Source organism: Amblyraja radiata, chromosome 13 (genome assembly GCF_010909765.2).
Source record: "Amblyraja radiata isolate CabotCenter1 chromosome 13, sAmbRad1.1.pri, whole genome shotgun sequence".
Taxonomy (NCBI): Eukaryota; Metazoa; Chordata; class Chondrichthyes; order Rajiformes; family Rajidae; genus Amblyraja; species Amblyraja radiata.
The window spans coordinates 33,890,349-33,909,569 of NC_045968.1; the positions used below are offsets into that span (position 1 = coordinate 33,890,349).

Genomic DNA, 19,221 nt, shown 5'->3' on the forward strand with positions numbered 1-19,221 from the left:
ATCAGATTTGAGGCTGGATTACTGCAGGGTTGTTTTCTGACTGGAATTTTGTAAGCAGCAGTAAGCTTCAGGGATTGGTGCTGGGACCTTCGTAGCAAGTATGTGTGTATGTATATATTAATGATGGATGAGAATGGAGGTGGATTGATCAGCAGATTTCCTGATAACATGAATTTGGGTGGAGATATAGATAGCGAGGATGGTTGCCAAAGGATATGAAGAACATAAATGAGCTGGGAAATTGGGCAGATGGAGTTTAATTTAGACCAGTGTGAGGTGATGCACCATGGGTCATCTAATTGGCAGGCCGCACATAGCAAATGCAGGGATCTACAGAAGCTTTGATGTACAGACCTGGATGCTACCTGGAATGGTGAGCTTCAGATGATTGGATAAGTTGCGATTGATCAGTGGACAGCAGGAAGCTGAGGGATGACCGTATAAAGTTAATAAAATAATAAGCAGCCTAGAGCGTGTTGATAGTCATTGTCTTTTCCCCAGCGCACAAGAGTCTAAAACTAGAGGGCATGGTTTTAAGGTGAGAGGAATCTGAGGGGCAACGTTTTCCACACAGAGTGTTGCGTGTTGGGTGTATGGAACAAGCTGTTAGAGGAGGTAGGTGAAGCAGGTACTATAACAACATTTGTAAGACATTTGGACAGATCCATGGATAAGAAAGGTTCAGCCCAATACATCCGTGCCGACCGAGGTGCCTACGTTTTGCCCACATCCCTCTAATCCTTATCTATCCATGTACCTGTCCATGTGTCTTTTAAATTATGTTGCAGTACCTACCTCAACTACCACCGTTGGCAGCTCGGTCCTTATATCCACCACCTTTTGTGTTAAAAAGTTGCCTCTAAGATTCCTATTAAATCTTTCCCCTCATCTTAATTCAACGAGTCAGTGTCATATTGCACGGGAACAGGTCCTGCAGTCTATTTCATGCATGCCGACCAAGGTGGTCCCACCAACTCACGTTTGCCCAAACATACCCAACTCAACATAAGTGTTTTCAACACAAAGTGCAAGATCGTTACACGCAGGTTAAGCAGGGATTTATTCAAGGCAACATTATAAATCACAAACCAAAAATCGCAGCAAGGCAGTTACAATGTTTTCTCCCTCCAGTTAACGATTGTTTAATGACAAAGTGCCAACCAGACTCATTCGAAAGCTTTCCCTGTTTGGCGCAACAGGGTGGCCAGAGTTCAAATGAAGTTCCCTCTGGTTATTGGTGCAGGGTAAGTGACAGGCAGCTCCTGTTTCGCAGGTACATATTTCCATACACGAGGCAGTCCACATTAAATTGATTTTTGTCAAAGCTCAGACCTTGAAGACACAGCATTCCCAATACCTCCATGATCAGGAGGTAGAGACGTAATGTACCTTTCACCTTTGACACCTGACCTCTTAAAATGGAGCTGGTTTCACCCCACGTATCATCCACTTCCGAGGCAAGGCTGGAGTAGCCAAAATCTCACCGTGACACGCCACGGAATAGTGAAAGGCCTGGATAGAGTGGATAAGGAGAGGATGTTTCCACTAGTGGGAGCGTCTAAGATCAGAGGCCATAACCTCGAAATAAAAAAGTCAGAGGGTGGTGAATCAGTGGAATTCATTGCCGCAGACGGCTGTGGAGGCCAAGTCATTGGATATATATTTTTTATTTTATTTTTTATTTGAAGCAATTGTACAAAGATAAAACATTCGGCATCTAAAATTATACAATTATTGTACAGCTTCATTTTTAACCTTATAACCCGAAAATGAAAAAAGAAAAGAAAAAGAGAACAAGAAAGGGAAAAGTTTAAAAGTGAAAAGATAGATCGAAAAAGCACAAAAGAAAGACTTCTAATCTACCAAAGCAATGTGGCTGAAAGTTATAGAAATAAGAAAAATGAAAAAGAAAGGTGGAGATATACCTTGCCCCTCGTCTCCCCCCCCCCCCCCCCCCCCCCCCCCCCCTCCGCCCACCTCACCCAACCCGGCATTGGATTTAAATTTAAATTTGTGTTGCACCATGCTTTTCTTGTAAGAATTCGGTGAAGGGTGTCCATGTCTTGAGAAATTGATCTGGTTTTCCCGCCAAGACAAGCCTAATGTTTTCCAAATGTAGTGTCTCGGACATGTTTGTGATCCACAAACATTTTGTACAGGAAGCAAAGGAATGGGTTATGGTTGCTTCTTGGAGGAGACATTTATCACAAATAGGGGAGACATTTGGGAAGGTCATATTCATTTTAGACTTAATGAATAATAAAGTCTATGCAGTATTTTAAATTGCATTAGCGAGTGCCTAACATTAAGAGAACAGTAGTGTATATATAGAAGACTTTCCTCCCAACTATCCTTTGAAATTGTTAGACCCAATTCGTCTTCCCAAGCTCACCTAATTATTTCCGACAGTGGGATATGTACATTTAAAAGGGCATTATAGAGGTACGATATTAACTTATTTGAATCTGATTTTCTATTCATGCATTCATCTAGTATATCTGGACCCATAGAGTGACAATCTTGAATGTGTATTTTCACATAGTCTCGTATATGAAGATATCTGAAGTATTGACTACCTTTCAAATGATATTTCGACTGTAATTCTTGAAACGAGAGGAGGGTCCCCATCTCATAAAGATCTCCCAGCTTTTTAATTCCTAAGCTTTCCCATTGTGCAAACGCCTTGTCTGAAGTAGACGATTTAAAGGAGGGATTATTGGCGATTGGTAAGAAGAGAGATACATTTCTCAATTTAAGGGTTGATTTCAACTGTTTCCAGATTCGTAAGGTGATATGGATTATCAAATTTTTCTCATATGGTGATTTCTTCAGATTTATTGGAGAGAGAAGAATCGCGCCTATATTGAAAGGCAAACAATCTTCCCTCTCCATTTTTAACCAGTTTTCTTGTTGGCATGTATCTTCCATCCAATAAATTAAATTATTAATATTAGTTGCCCAGTAATAGAAAAGAAAATTAGGGAAAGCCAGTCTGCCGGTTTCTTTAGGTTTGTATAAATTTCGTTAGTGAATTTTGTGAGTTTTGAAATCTCAGATAAAGTTTGTAATCACAGAGTCAAGTTTTTTTTTTTAAGTTTTTAGGGAGAAAAATCGGTATTGATTGAAATAAGTACAGGAATTGTGGAAGGAAAATCATCTTTATGGCATTTACTCTACCTATGAGGGAAATCAGAAGTGTTTTCCAAAATTGAATAAGGGCATTTAATTTGGTGATTGGTGGTGGAAAATTTGCTTGAAATAAGGAAGAATATTTTCTAGTCACGTAAACTCCAAGATATTTAAATTTTTCCGTAGCAACTCTAAAGGGAAATTTTAGAAGGTGTGACGGGTCTTGAGGTTTTATCGACATAATTTCACTTTTGTTCCAGTTTATTCTATACCCTGAAAAGAAGCCAAATTGTTCTATAAAATTTAGTATATTTGGGATACTGACTTGGGAGTTGGTAATATATAATAGTACATCATCTGCATACAACGATATCTTATTATTAGAATATTTAGTATTATAGTATTATTATTTTAGTTCGGATGTACTCTTATACTTTCAGCTAAGGGTTCAATCGCAAGGGCAAATAACAGTGGTGATAATGCACACCCTTGTCTATTGCCCCTGGATAATTGAAATTTAGGTGAGAGTGTTTGATTAGTCAGTATTCTGGCAGTCGGATTGTTATATAACAACTTTATCCATGAAATAAAGTTTTCTCCTAGTTGGAATTTTTGCAATACTGTGACGAGATATTACCATTCTACTTGGTCAAATGCTTTTTCTGTGTCTAAGGAAATAATTGATGAGTTCATTTATTGTTCTGTATGAGTACATTATATTAAACAAGCGTCACAAGTTATTGAACGAGTGTCTCTTGGGTATAAACCCAGTTTGATCAGGGTATATTAGTTTACTAGCGTACTTACTTAGTCTTCTTGCCAGGGTTTTGGCTAATATTTTCTGATCCGTGTTTAAAAGAGCTATTGCTCTATATGATCCTGGCTCATCAAGATCTTTATCTTATTTGGGTATCAGTGTAATAGTTGATTTGGTTAAAGTTTGTGGTGACGTCTGTTCTTTAAATGCGTGTATATAAAGAGCTTGTAAACGAGGAGAGATTCATGACATTTTTTCATAAATTTTGTTATTAAATCCATCTGGGCCTGGCGTTTTACCATTATTCAGTGATTTAATAGTCTCTTCAATATCTTTTACTGTAATCTGCGCTCCTAATTCTTCACGTTCTGCTGCGTTAAGTGACGGAAGATTGCAATTGTCAAGGAAATTTTTAATCTTTATTGTTTCTACTGGTTTTAGATGTCTATAAATTTTGATAAATTGTAAAAATCTTTCATTGATATCTTTAGGGATTGTAAGTAGCTCACCTTTTTCTGATCAAATTTTTTGAATGGTATGATCTTTTTCCATTTTTCTCAACTGACGTGCCAGACGTTTGTGCAGTTTGTCACCGAATTCAAAGTTTTTTTACTTAGTATATTGAAATAACTTGTAAACTCTTGAAGAAAGAATTTGATTCAACTTAAATGCTAATACTGCTATCTTATTGTGTTTGTCAATAGAAGGATCGGTAGCATTTTCTAAATCAAGCTGTCTAATCTGTTCTTCTAATTCCAATTGTTCCGGCCTTTTAAAAAAAAATGTATACGCTTGATATGAGATAATAGAACCTCTAATAAAGCCCTTAAAAGATTCCTATAATAAACAGGCCAAAATACCTGGTGTGTCATTTGCCTCATAAAATAATTCCATCTGTTGCTTCAAATATTCACAGCAACCAGGATCGGTTAATATTTGAGGATAAAATCTCCAGAACATTTTTTTATTATTCATTCCTTCTAATTTTAAAGTGAATGTTAATGGACAATGATCGGAAATAATATTATGATATTTGGGATTTATTGTAAAAGGGATTAGTTTTGTGTCCACCAGAAAATAATCAATATGTGTATACTTTTTGTGCACGGCTGAATAAAAAGAATATTCTCTTCCAAGGTACACAAAATTGCTGGAGAAACTCAGCGGGAGCAGCAGCATCTATGGAGCGAAGGAAATAGGTGACGTTTCGGGCCGAAGCCCTTCCTCAGTCTGAAGAAGGGTTTTGGCCCGAAACGTCGCCTATTTCCTTCGCTCCATAGATGCTGCTGCACCCGCTGAGTTTCTCCAGCAATTTTGTGTACCTTCGATCTTCCAGCATCTGCAGTTCCTTCTTGAACAATATTCTCTTCCAGGTGGATTCACAATCCTCCATACATCGGTTATATTTGTATTTTTTATACAAGTGTTTAGGAGTTTGCTAGATTTTGATTTTGTATTATATATCCTTTGCTGTGAGGATTTATCCAGATATTGGTCCAGAACACAATTGAAGTCTCCTCCAATTATCAGATTTTGCTGGGTGAAGTCTGAGATTATATTAATTATTTATTAAAAAATTGTGGGTTGTCAAAATTGGGGGCTTAGATATTCACCATAGTAAGTGGGGTTGAATATAACTCCCCAGATACTATAATGTACATACCCTCCTTATCGGCTATAGTGGCTTTGTGTTTGAATGATATGCCTTTACAAATTATGATTGCAGTACCTCTAGCTTTAGAAAGAAAAGTATAATGATATAGTTGGCCAATCCAGTTAGCCTTCAGCATGTAATAAGCTTCATCCTTGAGATGCGTCTCCTGTAAAAATGTTATATCAGCATTTATTGATTTTAGATGGGCTAAGACCTTACCCCTTTTAATTGGCTGATTAACGCTCCCAACGTTCCAACAACGAAAGGTAATTCCTCCAGTTTTTCTAGAAGGATCGTCTTGCATTAAAGCTTACATGGTTTCCCTTGTTTCAGATGGAGTAACACAATATTTAAAATAAAACTTTTGATTGCTGGGTGGGTAAGCCCAATTCCAAAGCCGTGCAGGTATCTCCCAAGAAAAAGTGCCTTAAAAAGAATAGATAAAGAGTGTGACAGATAGGCTAAAAATAAAAAACCCCGTCAAAAATCACAGCATATAGACATACTGTGGTTGTGACCCACCCCCTGGTGGGATAATTCTTGTAAACTTCCGTAGATGTTAGTTTTAATTAGCTCTGCCCCTTGCAGAGTAATACTAAAAAAAGGGACCGAGCAGTATAGAGCATAACAAAGAAAAAACAGAGGAAGGTCAGTAAATAATTTCCTCTGGGAGAATTAAGTATCTTTTTATATAATACATACTAAGTGAATATTTGGTAATTAGATTAGTATATAAAACTTATTAACTTCTTAGTGAAATTGAAATGTCAAATACATAGCCGATTTAAAATCGGTAGACTTAAAGGAATTTATTAGTGCCTTCAGCAGTTCAGCAGACAGAGCGAGATCTCTCTCTCCTCCCTTCTCAAGCACCCATCAACACCTCACCAGCTTCCCCAATCATTCTAATACCATCTCTAACCTTCCGTGCATCTTACTACAACTTACTCAATGCCTGTCTAGACTTGCTTGACCCCTCTTTCTCTATTGACCTCTGCTCACTCCCTGGGCATCCCACTTTCTTGCTTCTCTACTTGACTCCCCTAACTTTCCCCGACTTCCTGACCAATTCTCACTAAATCCCCTTTCTGATAACACTCTGTAATTCTCCCCATCTCACTCTTCCGTCAGCTAACCCCTAGTTCTTTATTACCTTAACTCTGCTCCCCACCTTCACCTAAATTAAAATAGACGGCTTAATATGTGGATTTTTTCTGTTAATATGTTAGTATGTTAGATAAGTTGTTAGGAATTTCAACTTCTTGACGCAGCTGGATTGTACAAGGAGAGATTAATCTCTCCCTCTCCATCTCTCCCCCATACCCTCCCTCTCCTCGGTCAATTTTCACATACATTCCATTTCTATCTCAAATCTTAGCCTAGGCTTAGCAGCATGTCGGCCATCCTATACAAACATTTTAAAACCCATTATAAACTTATAAGCCCTTTATAAACCCTTATAACTTTTATATCCCCGTTATAAATGCATACAGAAGGAGTGATTTAAACACACAATATAACAAGCAGTATAACTTCAAGGCAAATAAAACATAGCCCTAAGTAATCTAGTAAAGTCAGCTCAATGTATTTTCGTGACAAAGCTATGCAAAGTGTTACATCCTACTTGTCCTTTCTTGCGCATACTTAAATGCATCTTCTGGGTCAGTGAAGAAGCGTTCGGACTCTCTGTATGTGACCCTTAGTTTGGCTGGATACATTAGTCCATATCCAAGATCTGGTATGTCTCCGAGGATAACTCTTGACTTGGTGAAAAGTGCTCTTTTCTTGACGACTTCGGCTGGATAATCTCTGAAAATTCTCATGCCGTCACCTTCAAAAATCAGATTTCTTTTGTTTGCCACTTTCTTCATGGTGTCTTCAAGAACTGATGCATGATGTATCTTCAAAATAAATTGTCTTGGTGGAGCTCCAGATACAATGTGCCTGGTAGTTTGGGTCTCTCATCGAGATTAAGTACCTGTTGAAGTAAGTCGACAGAAAAGTCACGAGTATCTTTACCATCTTCTTTTCGTTCCTTCAACCCGACAATCCTTAGATTTTGACGTTTAGAACGGCCTTCGAGATCGCGACATTTTTCGGTCATTTTGGCCAATTGCCCAGAAACACGGTTGAGTTCTGTCTTCAGTTTTCGAGTTGTCTGGGTGATCTCAGTAGTTGCATATTCCAGTTCTCTGATGGCATCACTATGTTTTCTTGAAGTGACAATAATGGGTTCTAGCTTGTTGCTGATGTCTGCTTCAAGCCTTATAATTTCTCCTTTCAGGGAGGAATTCACCTCCTCTATACGAACTTGTACCGTATCAATTTTTTCACATATTTCTGTTTTCTCAGAATTAAGTTGCTCATCCAGTTTTGTGTCTAACTTTACACTTTTCAACCAACGAGTCTTTAATTTCTTGCACCATAGCCTGTCTTAGTGCTTGCTAATGCTCTTGTTCCATAGTAAAAGTAGAGCTTTCTTCCTCAGTCTTGAGAAGTTTCCTCACCTTCCTCTTGTAGAGTTTTCCCACGAGTTCTAGATCTTCTCGGAGGTGGGGTGGGAGGTTCCTTTTGTGGACCCGTTTTCTCATTTAAAATACCGGTGTCAGGCCGATTTCTGATGACATCACTTACGCAACAACGGGCATCTGCCGGTAAGTGGTTTTCTTCAGTCTGTTTTTTTTTTCAGGTGTTTTTGCGCGTTTTTCGGAGCGGAGCTAAATGGCGCGCGTCTTAGCATTCCATAGCACCGCCGGAAGCGAAACGTCATTGGATATTTTTAAGGTGCAGATTGACAGATTCTTGATTGGTAAGGGTGTCATGGTTATGGGGAGAATGGGGCTGAGAGGGAAAGATAGATCAGCTATGATTGAATGACGGAGTAGACTTGATGGGCCTAATGGCCTAATTCTACTCCTATATCTTATGAAAGCCGCTTGCCCTTGCGTTTGACACAAGCATGAAGCTGCTGCAATTTTTGGCTAATATACCAGCTCCCACAGCAAAAGAAATGTTACTGTCATCCAGAGAATGTAAATTCCTTGCACACCATTGGGAATATTTTATAGTAAAATAAACCTGAGGAAGCTTGGAAACACTCAACAGGTCAGGTGACATGTGTGGAGAGAGAAACAGAGTGAACGTTTAAGGTTCATAAAACTCTCGGCAATTTGTCACAAAAGCCACTTTACATCCAGAGGAATCTCGAAGCATCGTTCCTAAAGTCCTAATGGCAGGAGTATTGGGAGATGTATTCATAGGACATCTATTCAAGAGAGAGTTACATTTAGCTCTTAGGGCTAACGGAATCAAGGGATATAGGGAGAAAGCAGGAACGGGGATCTGATTTTGGATGATGAGCCATGATCATATTGAATGGCAGTGCTGGCTCGAAGGGCTAAATGGCCTACTCCTGCATCTATTTTCTATGTTCCTATTAAGTGTGGGCCCCAGTAGGTTTCTCCGGATATTCTTCCTGTGCCAAGGCTAGGTTTTGCCGCTTTATTTCTGGCAAGACGGCTCTGGTATAGAAGTCTTCCAGCTTCTTCACTGTTTCCTTCCAGAAGTCGGCGTCAAACCCCACGGGGACAATGGCAATATCATTGTCAGTGCAGACCACTAGATCCGCATTGAGAACGCCCACTACAGCCATCTGACACTGCATTTGGGTGAAATAAGGGTGGTTCTTCTTCAGCTGAAGATGGCCATTGTTCTCCAAGCAGAAGTCTTTGCAGGCCTCTGTGACGGTGTGGTTCCGGTGATTGTACGGGCGTACCACCTCCACCAGGCCCACCTTGGTCTTGGTCAGCTTGTACTGCACCACCCCGTCGGGACTCGCCGCCAGCCAGTTCTTGGTCGGGTCGATGAAGAGGCCGCAAGGACGGACCTCAATCTCTTGCTCCATCTCCAAGGACTTGCGCTTCACGTACTGCTGGAGGGTGACGGGGTCGATGCCCCATTTCTGGCCCACGATGGACTCGAGGTGGGACTGCGGCACCTCGTTGCTCTTTCCGTTCACGAACTGGCAGTGGGAGACCTTGTGGGCTATGGTGTCCGTGATACGGTTTCTGCGCCACTTGGACCACTTGGGGTTCTCCTGCTGCCCGTAGGTCTCCATCTCAATATCTGCCGCCTCCTGCTTACTGATGATCTGGCTGGGCTGCTTAGCAGCAGTAGTGGCCTTGGGAGCAGGGCTGGCCTTCCCACCGGGGGACGAAGCACTCTTGGTGGGGCTCATTGGCTCTCTGCTGCTCGAGCTGGTGGCTCTCTGAGCTGCCGGGGCTGTGGAACGAGGGTTTGTAGGAGCTCCCACGCTGGATGGTGTGTGGGGGCTGCCAGACCCAGACCGGGCTCCCTCTCCCTGGGTCTTGGAGCCCGAGGAGGTAGGGCTGGCTGCCTGACCCACACAGGGCACTGCCCCCTTCACAGGCCCAGCCCGATTCACGTCTCCTCCCGTCCTCCTCCCATGATCAGAATGCTTTGTTGCCATTTGGAAATCGATCCCAGCTTCTGTCAAGAGAAAGAACAATGAAACACAGTGCGGCACAGCGGGTACTCCTGCTATCTCAGTGCCAAAGACCCGGGTTCAAGCCTAACCTTGGGTAGTCTGTCTGTTTGGAGTTTGTATGTTCTCCCGTGACCTCGTGGGTTTCCTCTGTGTGTTCCGGTTTCCTCCCACAAAACCATGTCTTTCGGATGTGGGCGGAATCCGGAACACCCAGTGGAAACCCACACGGTCACAGAGAGAGCATAAAAACTCCACACAGGCAACACCTGAGGTCGTGACTGAACCTGGCACTCTGGTTCTTCGAGGCAGCGGCTCTACTGGATGCCAGCTAAGGGGTGTTGCTGGGGCTGCGAGCACTTCTGCAGTGAGGTTCAGTGCACAATACACCTTCTCGGTCTGGATGTCGCTTTGCCCAGCTCTTACTAAGACTAAGCACAGTGCTGGAGTAACTTAGCGAGTCACGCAGCATCTCTGGAGAAAAGGAATAGGTGATGTTTTGGTTCGGAACCCATCTTCAGACTGAAAGATAGAGGCGGGTAGGAAACCGGATTCGATACAATTGATCATCATTTGCTAATCAAAAAACTGGAAAAGTATGGAATCAGAGGGGTTGTACTAGAGTGGATGAGACGCTACATAAGTAAAATACATCAGTTTGTGCAAATAGGGGACTGCAAATCAACATGCTTAGAAATAACTTGTGGAGTCTAACAGGGATCGGTTTTGGGCCCCAAATTATTTATTTTGTATATTAATGATATATGTAGGGTGTCAAACCTCTTGAAATTTGTGTTATTTGCAGATGACACTCATATTTTCTGTGATGGGGACAATTTGCAGCAGCTTTTGGAGGTTGTCACAGCAGAAATGAGTAAACTAAAAACATGGTTTGATTTGAATAAATTATCATTAAATTTAAACAAAACCAAACTTATGCTGTTTGGAAAACGCAAAATAAATACACAAATAAAAGTAATGATAAATAATGTTGAAATAGAAAGAGTGTATGAAAATAAATTTCTGGGTGTGATTCTTGATCACAAAATCTGCTGGAAACCCCATATAAAACATGTGAGAGCAAAAGTAGCACGGAGTATTGGAGTGATGGGGAAAGCAAGGCATGTTTTGAATGAGAGAGCACTGTATATTCTGTACAGCTCACTTGTGTTACCGTATTTAAATTACTGTGTGGAAGTATGGGGCAACACCTACAAAACCACCTTACAATCTCTAAGCACACTGCAAAAAAGAGCTATTCGTATAGTAAACAATGTAGGATATCATGAACACACCAATATACTGTATTTAAAATTACACACCTTAAAGATTAAGGATCTGGTAGAATTTAAGACTGCACAAATAATTTATAAAGCAAAAAATAAACTGCTACCTGTAAACATACAAAAACTGTTCAAAGACAGAGAGGGGGGTTATAACTTTAGAGGGAAACTAAACTTGAAACAGCATTATGCTCGGACCAATTTAAAAAGTATGTGTATTTCCATTTGTGGGGTGGTTTTGTGGAATGGTCTTGACAAAACGATTAAACAAAGTATGAATATAATGCAATTTAAAAAAATGTACAAAAGATATATCTTTGAAAAGTACAGTACAGTGTAATAAGGAAGGAGAATGTAAATCTCACAGATGTCAATGGTGCTTGTTCTTTTTGTTCTTTTCTTTTTTGTTCTTTTTTTCTTAATAGCTTGATTGGAGTAGTTTTATTTGAATTGTCTGTTTAGTTTATTTTATTGAATTTTGCATTTGTTAATGGTGAAGAATGGGGGTAGGACTTGACAAGCATAGGCTTCTTCCTATCCCTTTTCGAACGAGTCTAATGTGTATTATGTTGAAATTGGCTTTTGATTTTTTAATTTATGTATGTACATATATGTTATGTATATGTGTATGTGTGTATATGTGTATATTTATGTATGTATATATGTACATGTATATGTATGTTTGTGTGTATGTATTTATGTATATATGTATGTATATATATATAATTTTCCTTTTATTTATTCAATTTCATCTTTTCTTTTCTTATTTTTTTTTTAATCCTTCGAAATAAAGATATCATTCATTCAAAAAACCGGAGGCGTGAAATGGCCAGAACAAACCAGGGCCATCAACAAATGACCTTAGGAAAGGTGTTCCATAATGGCCCATTGTTAGCTGGAGGACATGTTCTAACAAGAGGGTTACAAGGATGCAATAGTGGAACGAGTAGGACAACTAGGGTGGTGGGGGGGGAAGGCCCAGGACAGAACGGTCAGTGTGGAAAGGGGAGTTGGAATGTTTAGCAACCGGGAGATTGTGTAGGCCATGGACTGAGCGTAAATGTTTTTGGCAACAGGGAGATCAGTTATTGAGGCCAGCTCCTGGTGATCACCCATCAATGCAAGTCCCCACACCATGGACTAATTTAAAACAAAAAATGCTGAAAATGTTCAACGGATCAGGCGTCATCTGTGGAGAAAATGTTACCAAACAGACATTGACCTTAAACATTATGTGCGATCTCACCCATTGAAAAATTCCAGCATTTTCCCTTTTTATTGCAATGTTCTGGCATCTGCTGCTTTAATTTTGCTTTCCTGGACTCAGCCCAGTGTGATGCCTGACCAGACCAGACCACATGGAAAATTTGTGTCAATTAATAGGCCAGTGTCAGTAAAAGTGAATGTGAAAGTGTTCAGTTGTTTCTGATTTTACCACTTCCTCTGGCAGAGTGTTCCACACATCAACCACTCTTTGTGTTTAAAAAAACAATTCCTCTCAGACAGATGCCCTTTAAAATTAATTTCTCTCTCCTTAATCCTGCACCCCCTTGTTTTTGATTCCTCTGCCCTCTTGTCTCTTGTTCCTTTGCTGATTGTCTTCACTCCACATCCTCTGGCCACCATCCTTTATACCCTTGGAAAAACATCCTGAAATCTATCAAACCCTTCAAGATTGAGGCTCCATCAAATCTTCATTCACTTTTCCTGCTCTTCAGGTAGCAGTCCCAGCTTCATCTTGGCTGCCCAGTAACTGAAGTCTCTCATCTGTGGTAGATCAATGAATGCATGTGCTCCCTCCAGGGTCTGACTCCATAGTGAGGGATCAAGAGCTACATACGATACCACTCGGTTCACCAAGACCTACTGGATCTGCAAGTTACTAACCATTTTAACTCCACTTCCCATTCTCATACTGACCTTTCTTTCCTATGCCTCCTCCATTGCCAGAGTGAGGCCACACGCAAACTGAAGGAAAGGCACCTCGTATTCAGCTACAGTGGCGTCCAACCCAACGGTATGAAGATTGAACTCTACAATTTTAAGTAACTCCATCACCCTCCACCTCTCTGTTCTTTCCACCTACTTCCCTGCTTCCCCCCCCCCCCACCCACATGCTCCACCTACCCTCTCCCCTATGCCCCACCTTGACTCACATCTATGTCTCCCTTTCCCCTCACCTTCCACCTATATCTCCTCCTCTAGTTTCACAATTTGCAATTCTCCAATACTCATCAAACTTATCTTTCATCTCTGTCCAACCATCTGCCTGTCAAATAACTTTCCTCACCTGTGTCAGCCTATTACCTGCCAGGTTTTGTCCTGCCACTCCTCTCTTCCAGCTTTCTTCACCCCCCCCTATCATCAGTCTGAAGAAGGTCGTAACCCTATCCATCTTTTCCAGAGATGCTGCCTGACCCGCTGTTACTCCAGCACTTTGTGTCTTTTTCTAGATACAACACTCCTTGCGTGGGCCTAATAAACTTTTGAAAGAGTAACAGATGTCACTTGTTTCTGTATTAAATGTCTGCTTATAAAAAAATTAATTGTACCCCATGAGTTTCTATCGAAGTCTCTCAACATCAAACATACACACCCAAGACCATCTACACCCATATCTAACCCTACTTAACAACACTCATTCTCTCCAGAGTCTGAACTTTGCATTCAAATAGTAGAGAATAGGAACAGACATTTAGTTTGGTTTAATTTAAAAATACAGCATAGAAACAGGCCCTTCAGCCCATTGAGTCTGCGCCAGCCAGCAATCACCCTTACACCCTTACACTGGTTCATAAGTTGTGGGAACAGAATGAGGCCATTCGGCCCATCAGTTCTACTCCGCCATTCGATCTTGACTGATCTATCTTTCCTTCTCCACCCCATTCTCCTGCTTTCTCCCCATAACCCTGACACCAGTACTAATCAAGAATCTATCAATCTTAGAAATATCAATTGATTTGGCCTTCACTGCCACCTGAGGCAATGAATTCCACAGATTCACCACCCTCTGACTAAAGAAATACCTCCTCATCTCCATTCTAAGGGCACATCCTATTATTCTGAGGCTGTGTCCTCTGGTCCCGGACTCTCCCACCAGTAGAACCTACTCCACATCCACTCTATCCAGGCCTTTCACTATTCATTAAGTTTTAATGAGTTTCCCCCTCATCCTTTTAAACTTCAGCGAGTACAGGCCCAGAGCCGTCAAACACTCATATGTTAACCTTTTCATTCCTGGGATCATTCTTGTAAACATTCTCGGGACCCTCTCTAACGTCATCACATCCTTCCTCAGATATGGGGCCTATTTCCCACTGGGAATATCTCCCACTACCTGGAGCAGTGGCCCAACTGAGTGAGCCTGACAGGCACAGTGAATTCTGCACTGTGTGACTGTATGTGTTGCCCTGTCCTGCTGTACAGCTGGATGTCTGCACTAGAGTAGTGAATCAGAACAAACCTGGCTTATTGACAACAGAAACCAGCTGGTCACTGGGGAAGTGAGAAATGGGGTGGGGCACTGGATCAGGTTTCTACAGGTTTATAAATAGTTGGCACAGTCAGATATTATTGCTCTGACTTACGCCGGAGAGCACACTGACTGAAAATTCAGACAGAAAGTGCTGTAGTAACTCAGCGGGTCAGGCAACATCCTTGGACAACATGGATCGGTGACGCTTCAGTTCGGGACCCTTCTTCATTCTGACTGGTCCGGCAACTCAACGTCCAGGAACAAAGGAGACGGCAGTGAATGGTGGACACTGTCCGGTCCATCACTGGTATTGAACTCCCCACCATTGAAGGGATCTAGAGGAGGCACCGCCTCAAAAAGGCAGCCAGCATTATCAGAGACCTACACTCTCATCTCGCTGCTACCATCGAGAGGAAGGTACAGGAGCCTGAAAACCGTGACCTCCACACTCAAAAACAGCTTCTTCCCAGCAACCATCATGCTTTTGAACACTGCACACCACTAACCTCAGCAACCATGACCTTCTATGGACTGTGTCTTTGGTTGACTATACACTTTGTTATTGCACTATTATGGTTGCCTAATATTATGGTTATTAACCATATAACCATATAACAATTACAGCACGGAAACAGGCCATCTCGGCCCTTCTAGTCTGTGCCGAACACTTACTCTCACCTAGTCCCATCTACCTGCACCCAGACCATAACCCTCCATTCCTTTCCCGTCCATATACCTATCCAATTTATTTTTAAATGATAAAATCGAACCTGCCTCCACCACTTACACTGGAAGCTTATTCCACACAGCTACCACTCTCTGAGTAAAGAAGTTCCCCCTCATGTTACCCCTAAACTTTTGTCCTTTAATTCTCAAATCATGTCCTCTTGTTTGAATCTTCCCTACTCTCAATGGAAAAGGCTGATCATCGACAACTCTGTCTATCCCTCTCATAATTTTAAAGACCTCTATCAAGTCCCCCCTTAACCTTCTGCTCTCCAAAGAATAAAGGCCTATTAATTTATTGCATTGTTGATTATTAGACATTTTTCGGTGTGTTATTTTGTTTACAGGCCTATAAAAAGCTGCAGCAAGTAAGAATTTCATTGTTACATTGTCGGTAAATATGACAAGTACACACTGTTGACCCTTGAGCTTTGTATAAGCTGCCATCTATGAGTGGACGAATGGAGACAAAGCAGCTGCTGACTTTTCTAAAGCTCCACCATAGAAACATAAAATAGAAAATAGGTGCAAGAGGAGGCCATTCGGCCCTTTGAGCGATCATGGCTAATCGTCCCCAATCAATAACCCGTGCCTGCCTTCTCCCCGTATCCCTTGATTCCACTAGCCCCTAGAGCCCTATCTAACTCTTAAATCCATCCAGTGATTTGGCCTCCACTGCACTCTGTGACAGGGAATTCCATAAATTCACAACTCTGAGTGAAAAAGTTTTTTCTCACCTCAGTCTTAAATGGCCTCCCTTTTATTCTAAGACTGTGGCCCCTAGTTCTGGACTCGCCCAACATTGGGAACATTTTTCCTGCATCTAGCCTGCCCAGTCCTTTTATAATTTTATATGTTTCTATAAGATCCGCCCTCATCCTTCTAAAGTCCAGTAAATATAAGCCCAGTCTTTTCAATCTTTCCTCATACGACAGTCCCGCCATCCCAGGGATCAAACTTGTGAGCCTACGCTATGCTGCCTCAATGACAAGAATATCCTTCCTCAAATTAGGAGACTAAAACTGTACACAATACTCCAGATGTGGTCTCACCAGAGCCCTATACAACTGCAGAAGAACCGCTCTACTCCTATACTGAAACCCTCTTGTTATGAAGGCCAACTAGCTTTCTTCACTGCCTGCTGTACCTGTAAGCCAACGTTCAGTGACCAGCATGTAAGGACGCCCAGGTCTCGCTGCACCTCCCCCTTACCTAACCTACCCTCATTGAGATAATAATCTGCCCCCTTGTTTTTGCCACCAAAGTGGATAACCTTACATTTATCTATATTATACTGCATCTGCCATGCATCTAACCACTCACTCAACCTGTCCAGGTCACCCTGCAACCTCCTAACATCCTCTTCACAGTTCACACTGCCACCCAGCTTTGTGTCATCCGCAAACTTGCTGGTGTTCCTCCGAATTCCCTCTTCCAAATCATTAATATATATGGTAAACAGTTGCACCCCCAATACTGAGCCTTCGGCACCCCACTTGCCACTGCCTGCCATTCTGAAAAGGACCCGTTCACTCCTACTCTTTGCTTCCTGTCTGCCAACCAATTTTCTATCCACGTCAACACCCAATACCATCTGCTCTAATTTTAGTCACCAGTCTCCTGTGCGGGACCTTATCAAAGACTTTCTGAAAGTCTAGATAAACTACATCCACTGGCTCCCCTTCATCCATTTTACTTGTCACATCCTCAAAAGATTCCAGAAGATTAGTCCAGCATGATTTTCCTTTCATAAATCCATGCCGAATTGGGCTAATCCTTTTACTGTTATCCAAATGCCCCATTATTACCTCTTTAATCTTTGACCAGCATCTTTCCCACCACCGAAGTCAGGCTAACTGGTCTGTAATTCCCCGTTTTCTCTCTCGCTCCTTTCTTGAAAAGTGGGACAACATTAGCTATCCTCCAATCCACAGGAACTGATCCTGAATCTATTGAACATTGGAAAATGATCACCAATGCGTCCACTATTTCTAGAGCCACCACCCTGAAGAACCTGGGATGCAGACCATCAGGCCCCGGGAATTTATCATCCTTCAGTCCCATTAGCCTTCCCAATACTATTTCTCGCCTAATGAAAAATTATTTCAGTTCCTCCACCCCCTTAGATCCTCTGTCCTCCAGTACTTCTGGGAGATTGTTTGTGTCTTCCTTAGTGAAGACGTCAGCCTCCTTGGTTCTGGCTCAACAGCACTTTTTGCATCGCAAGCCATTGCGCCGCCCAGTGCGTCAACGTCTTCGACAGCTTTTAAGTGGGTTTACCTGTTCACAAGAGGTACAACACCCGGGGACCTGTGCATTCCATGTTTACTTCCCTTTCTCACTGTCACCCACCTTCCCTCTTCCAGTACCTTCGGTGTAACAATCTTGCTGTAGGACTCTTGCTGTATCTTCTGACAATCTTGCTGTGGAACTGTAGGACGGATTGCACCTGAACAGGATGCTTGACTAATCTTCTGGAATTTTTTGAAGATGTAACTAGGAAAATGGACCAGTGGATGTAGTGTACCTGGACTTTCAGAAAGCATTTGGTAAGGTCCCACATAGGAGATTAGTGGGCAAAATTAGGGGACATGGTATTGGGGGTGGAGTGCTGACATGGATAGAAAATTGGTTAGCAGACAGGAAACAGAGAGTGGGGATTAATGGGTCCCTTTCAGAATGGCAGGCAGTGACTAGTGGGGCACCGCAAGGCTCGGTGCTGAGACCGCAGCTATTTACAATATACATCAATGATTTGGATGAAGGGATCCAAAGTACCATTAGCAAATTTGCAGATGACACAAAGCTGGGTGGCAGTGGGAACTGTGAGGAGGATGCTATTAGAATGCAGGGTGACTTGGACAGGTTGGGGGAGTGGGCGGATGCATGGCAGATGACGTTTAATGTGGAGAAATGTAAGGTTATCCACTTTGTTATCAAAAACAGGAAGGCAGATTACTATCTAAATGGCATCAAGTTGGGAAAAGGGGAAGTACAACGGGATCTGGGGGTCCTTCATCAGTCTATGAAAGTAAGCATGCAGGTACAGCAGGCAGTGAAGAAAGCAAATGGCATGTTGGCCTTTTGTCAAGTCAAGTCAAGTCACTTTTATTTATGTAGCACATTTAAAAATCAACTCTCGTTGGCCAAAGTACTTTATATTGGTATAAAAATAGTATAACAAACAGCAGTGGTTCATAGATTAAATACAAACATTACAAAATACCTATAGCCCTGGCTCGAAGGTCATCAAGAAAGACTTGGGAGTAGAGATGAGTTTTAAGTCTCGACTTAAAGGAGTCGATGGAGGGGGCAGTTCTGATGGGAAGAGGGATGCTGTTCCACAGTCTAGGAGCTGCAACCACAAAGGCGCGGTCGCCCCTGAGCTTATGCCTCGACAGCGGGATGTTCAGTAACCCTATGCCGGCCGATCTGAGGGACCTGGAGGTGGCGTGGTGGGTAAGCAGACTTTTGATGTAAGTGGGGGCAAGCCCATTGAGGGTTTTGTAGACATAAAGGAGGATCTTGAAATGTATTCGGAACTGCACAGGGAGCCAGTGGAGAGAGGCCAGGATTGGGATGATGTGGTCCCTTTTTCGGGTGCCCGTCAGGAGTCTCGCTGCAGCGTTTTGGACCAGTTGCAGGCAGGACAGGGAAGATTGGCTGATGCCTGTGTAAAGGGAGCTGCAGTAA

The 19,221-nt window shown here is 42.1% G+C and overlaps 1 protein-coding gene across 1 annotated transcript in view; it reads right to left on the reverse strand.

Annotated features, from left to right (window-relative positions):
- Positions 1 to 8,976: 8,976 nt before the first annotated feature.
- The window catches only part of LOC116979477, a 49,926-nt gene continuing 39,681 nt past the window's right edge, over positions 8,977 to 19,221 (reverse strand). Inside the window, exon 2 of the mRNA XM_033030991.1 lies at positions 8,977 to 10,049. Within this exon, the coding sequence (XP_032886882.1) occupies positions 8,977 to 10,029 (1,053 nt within the window). The 5' untranslated portion in view covers positions 10,030 to 10,049. The remainder of the gene's footprint in view (positions 10,050 to 19,221) is intronic.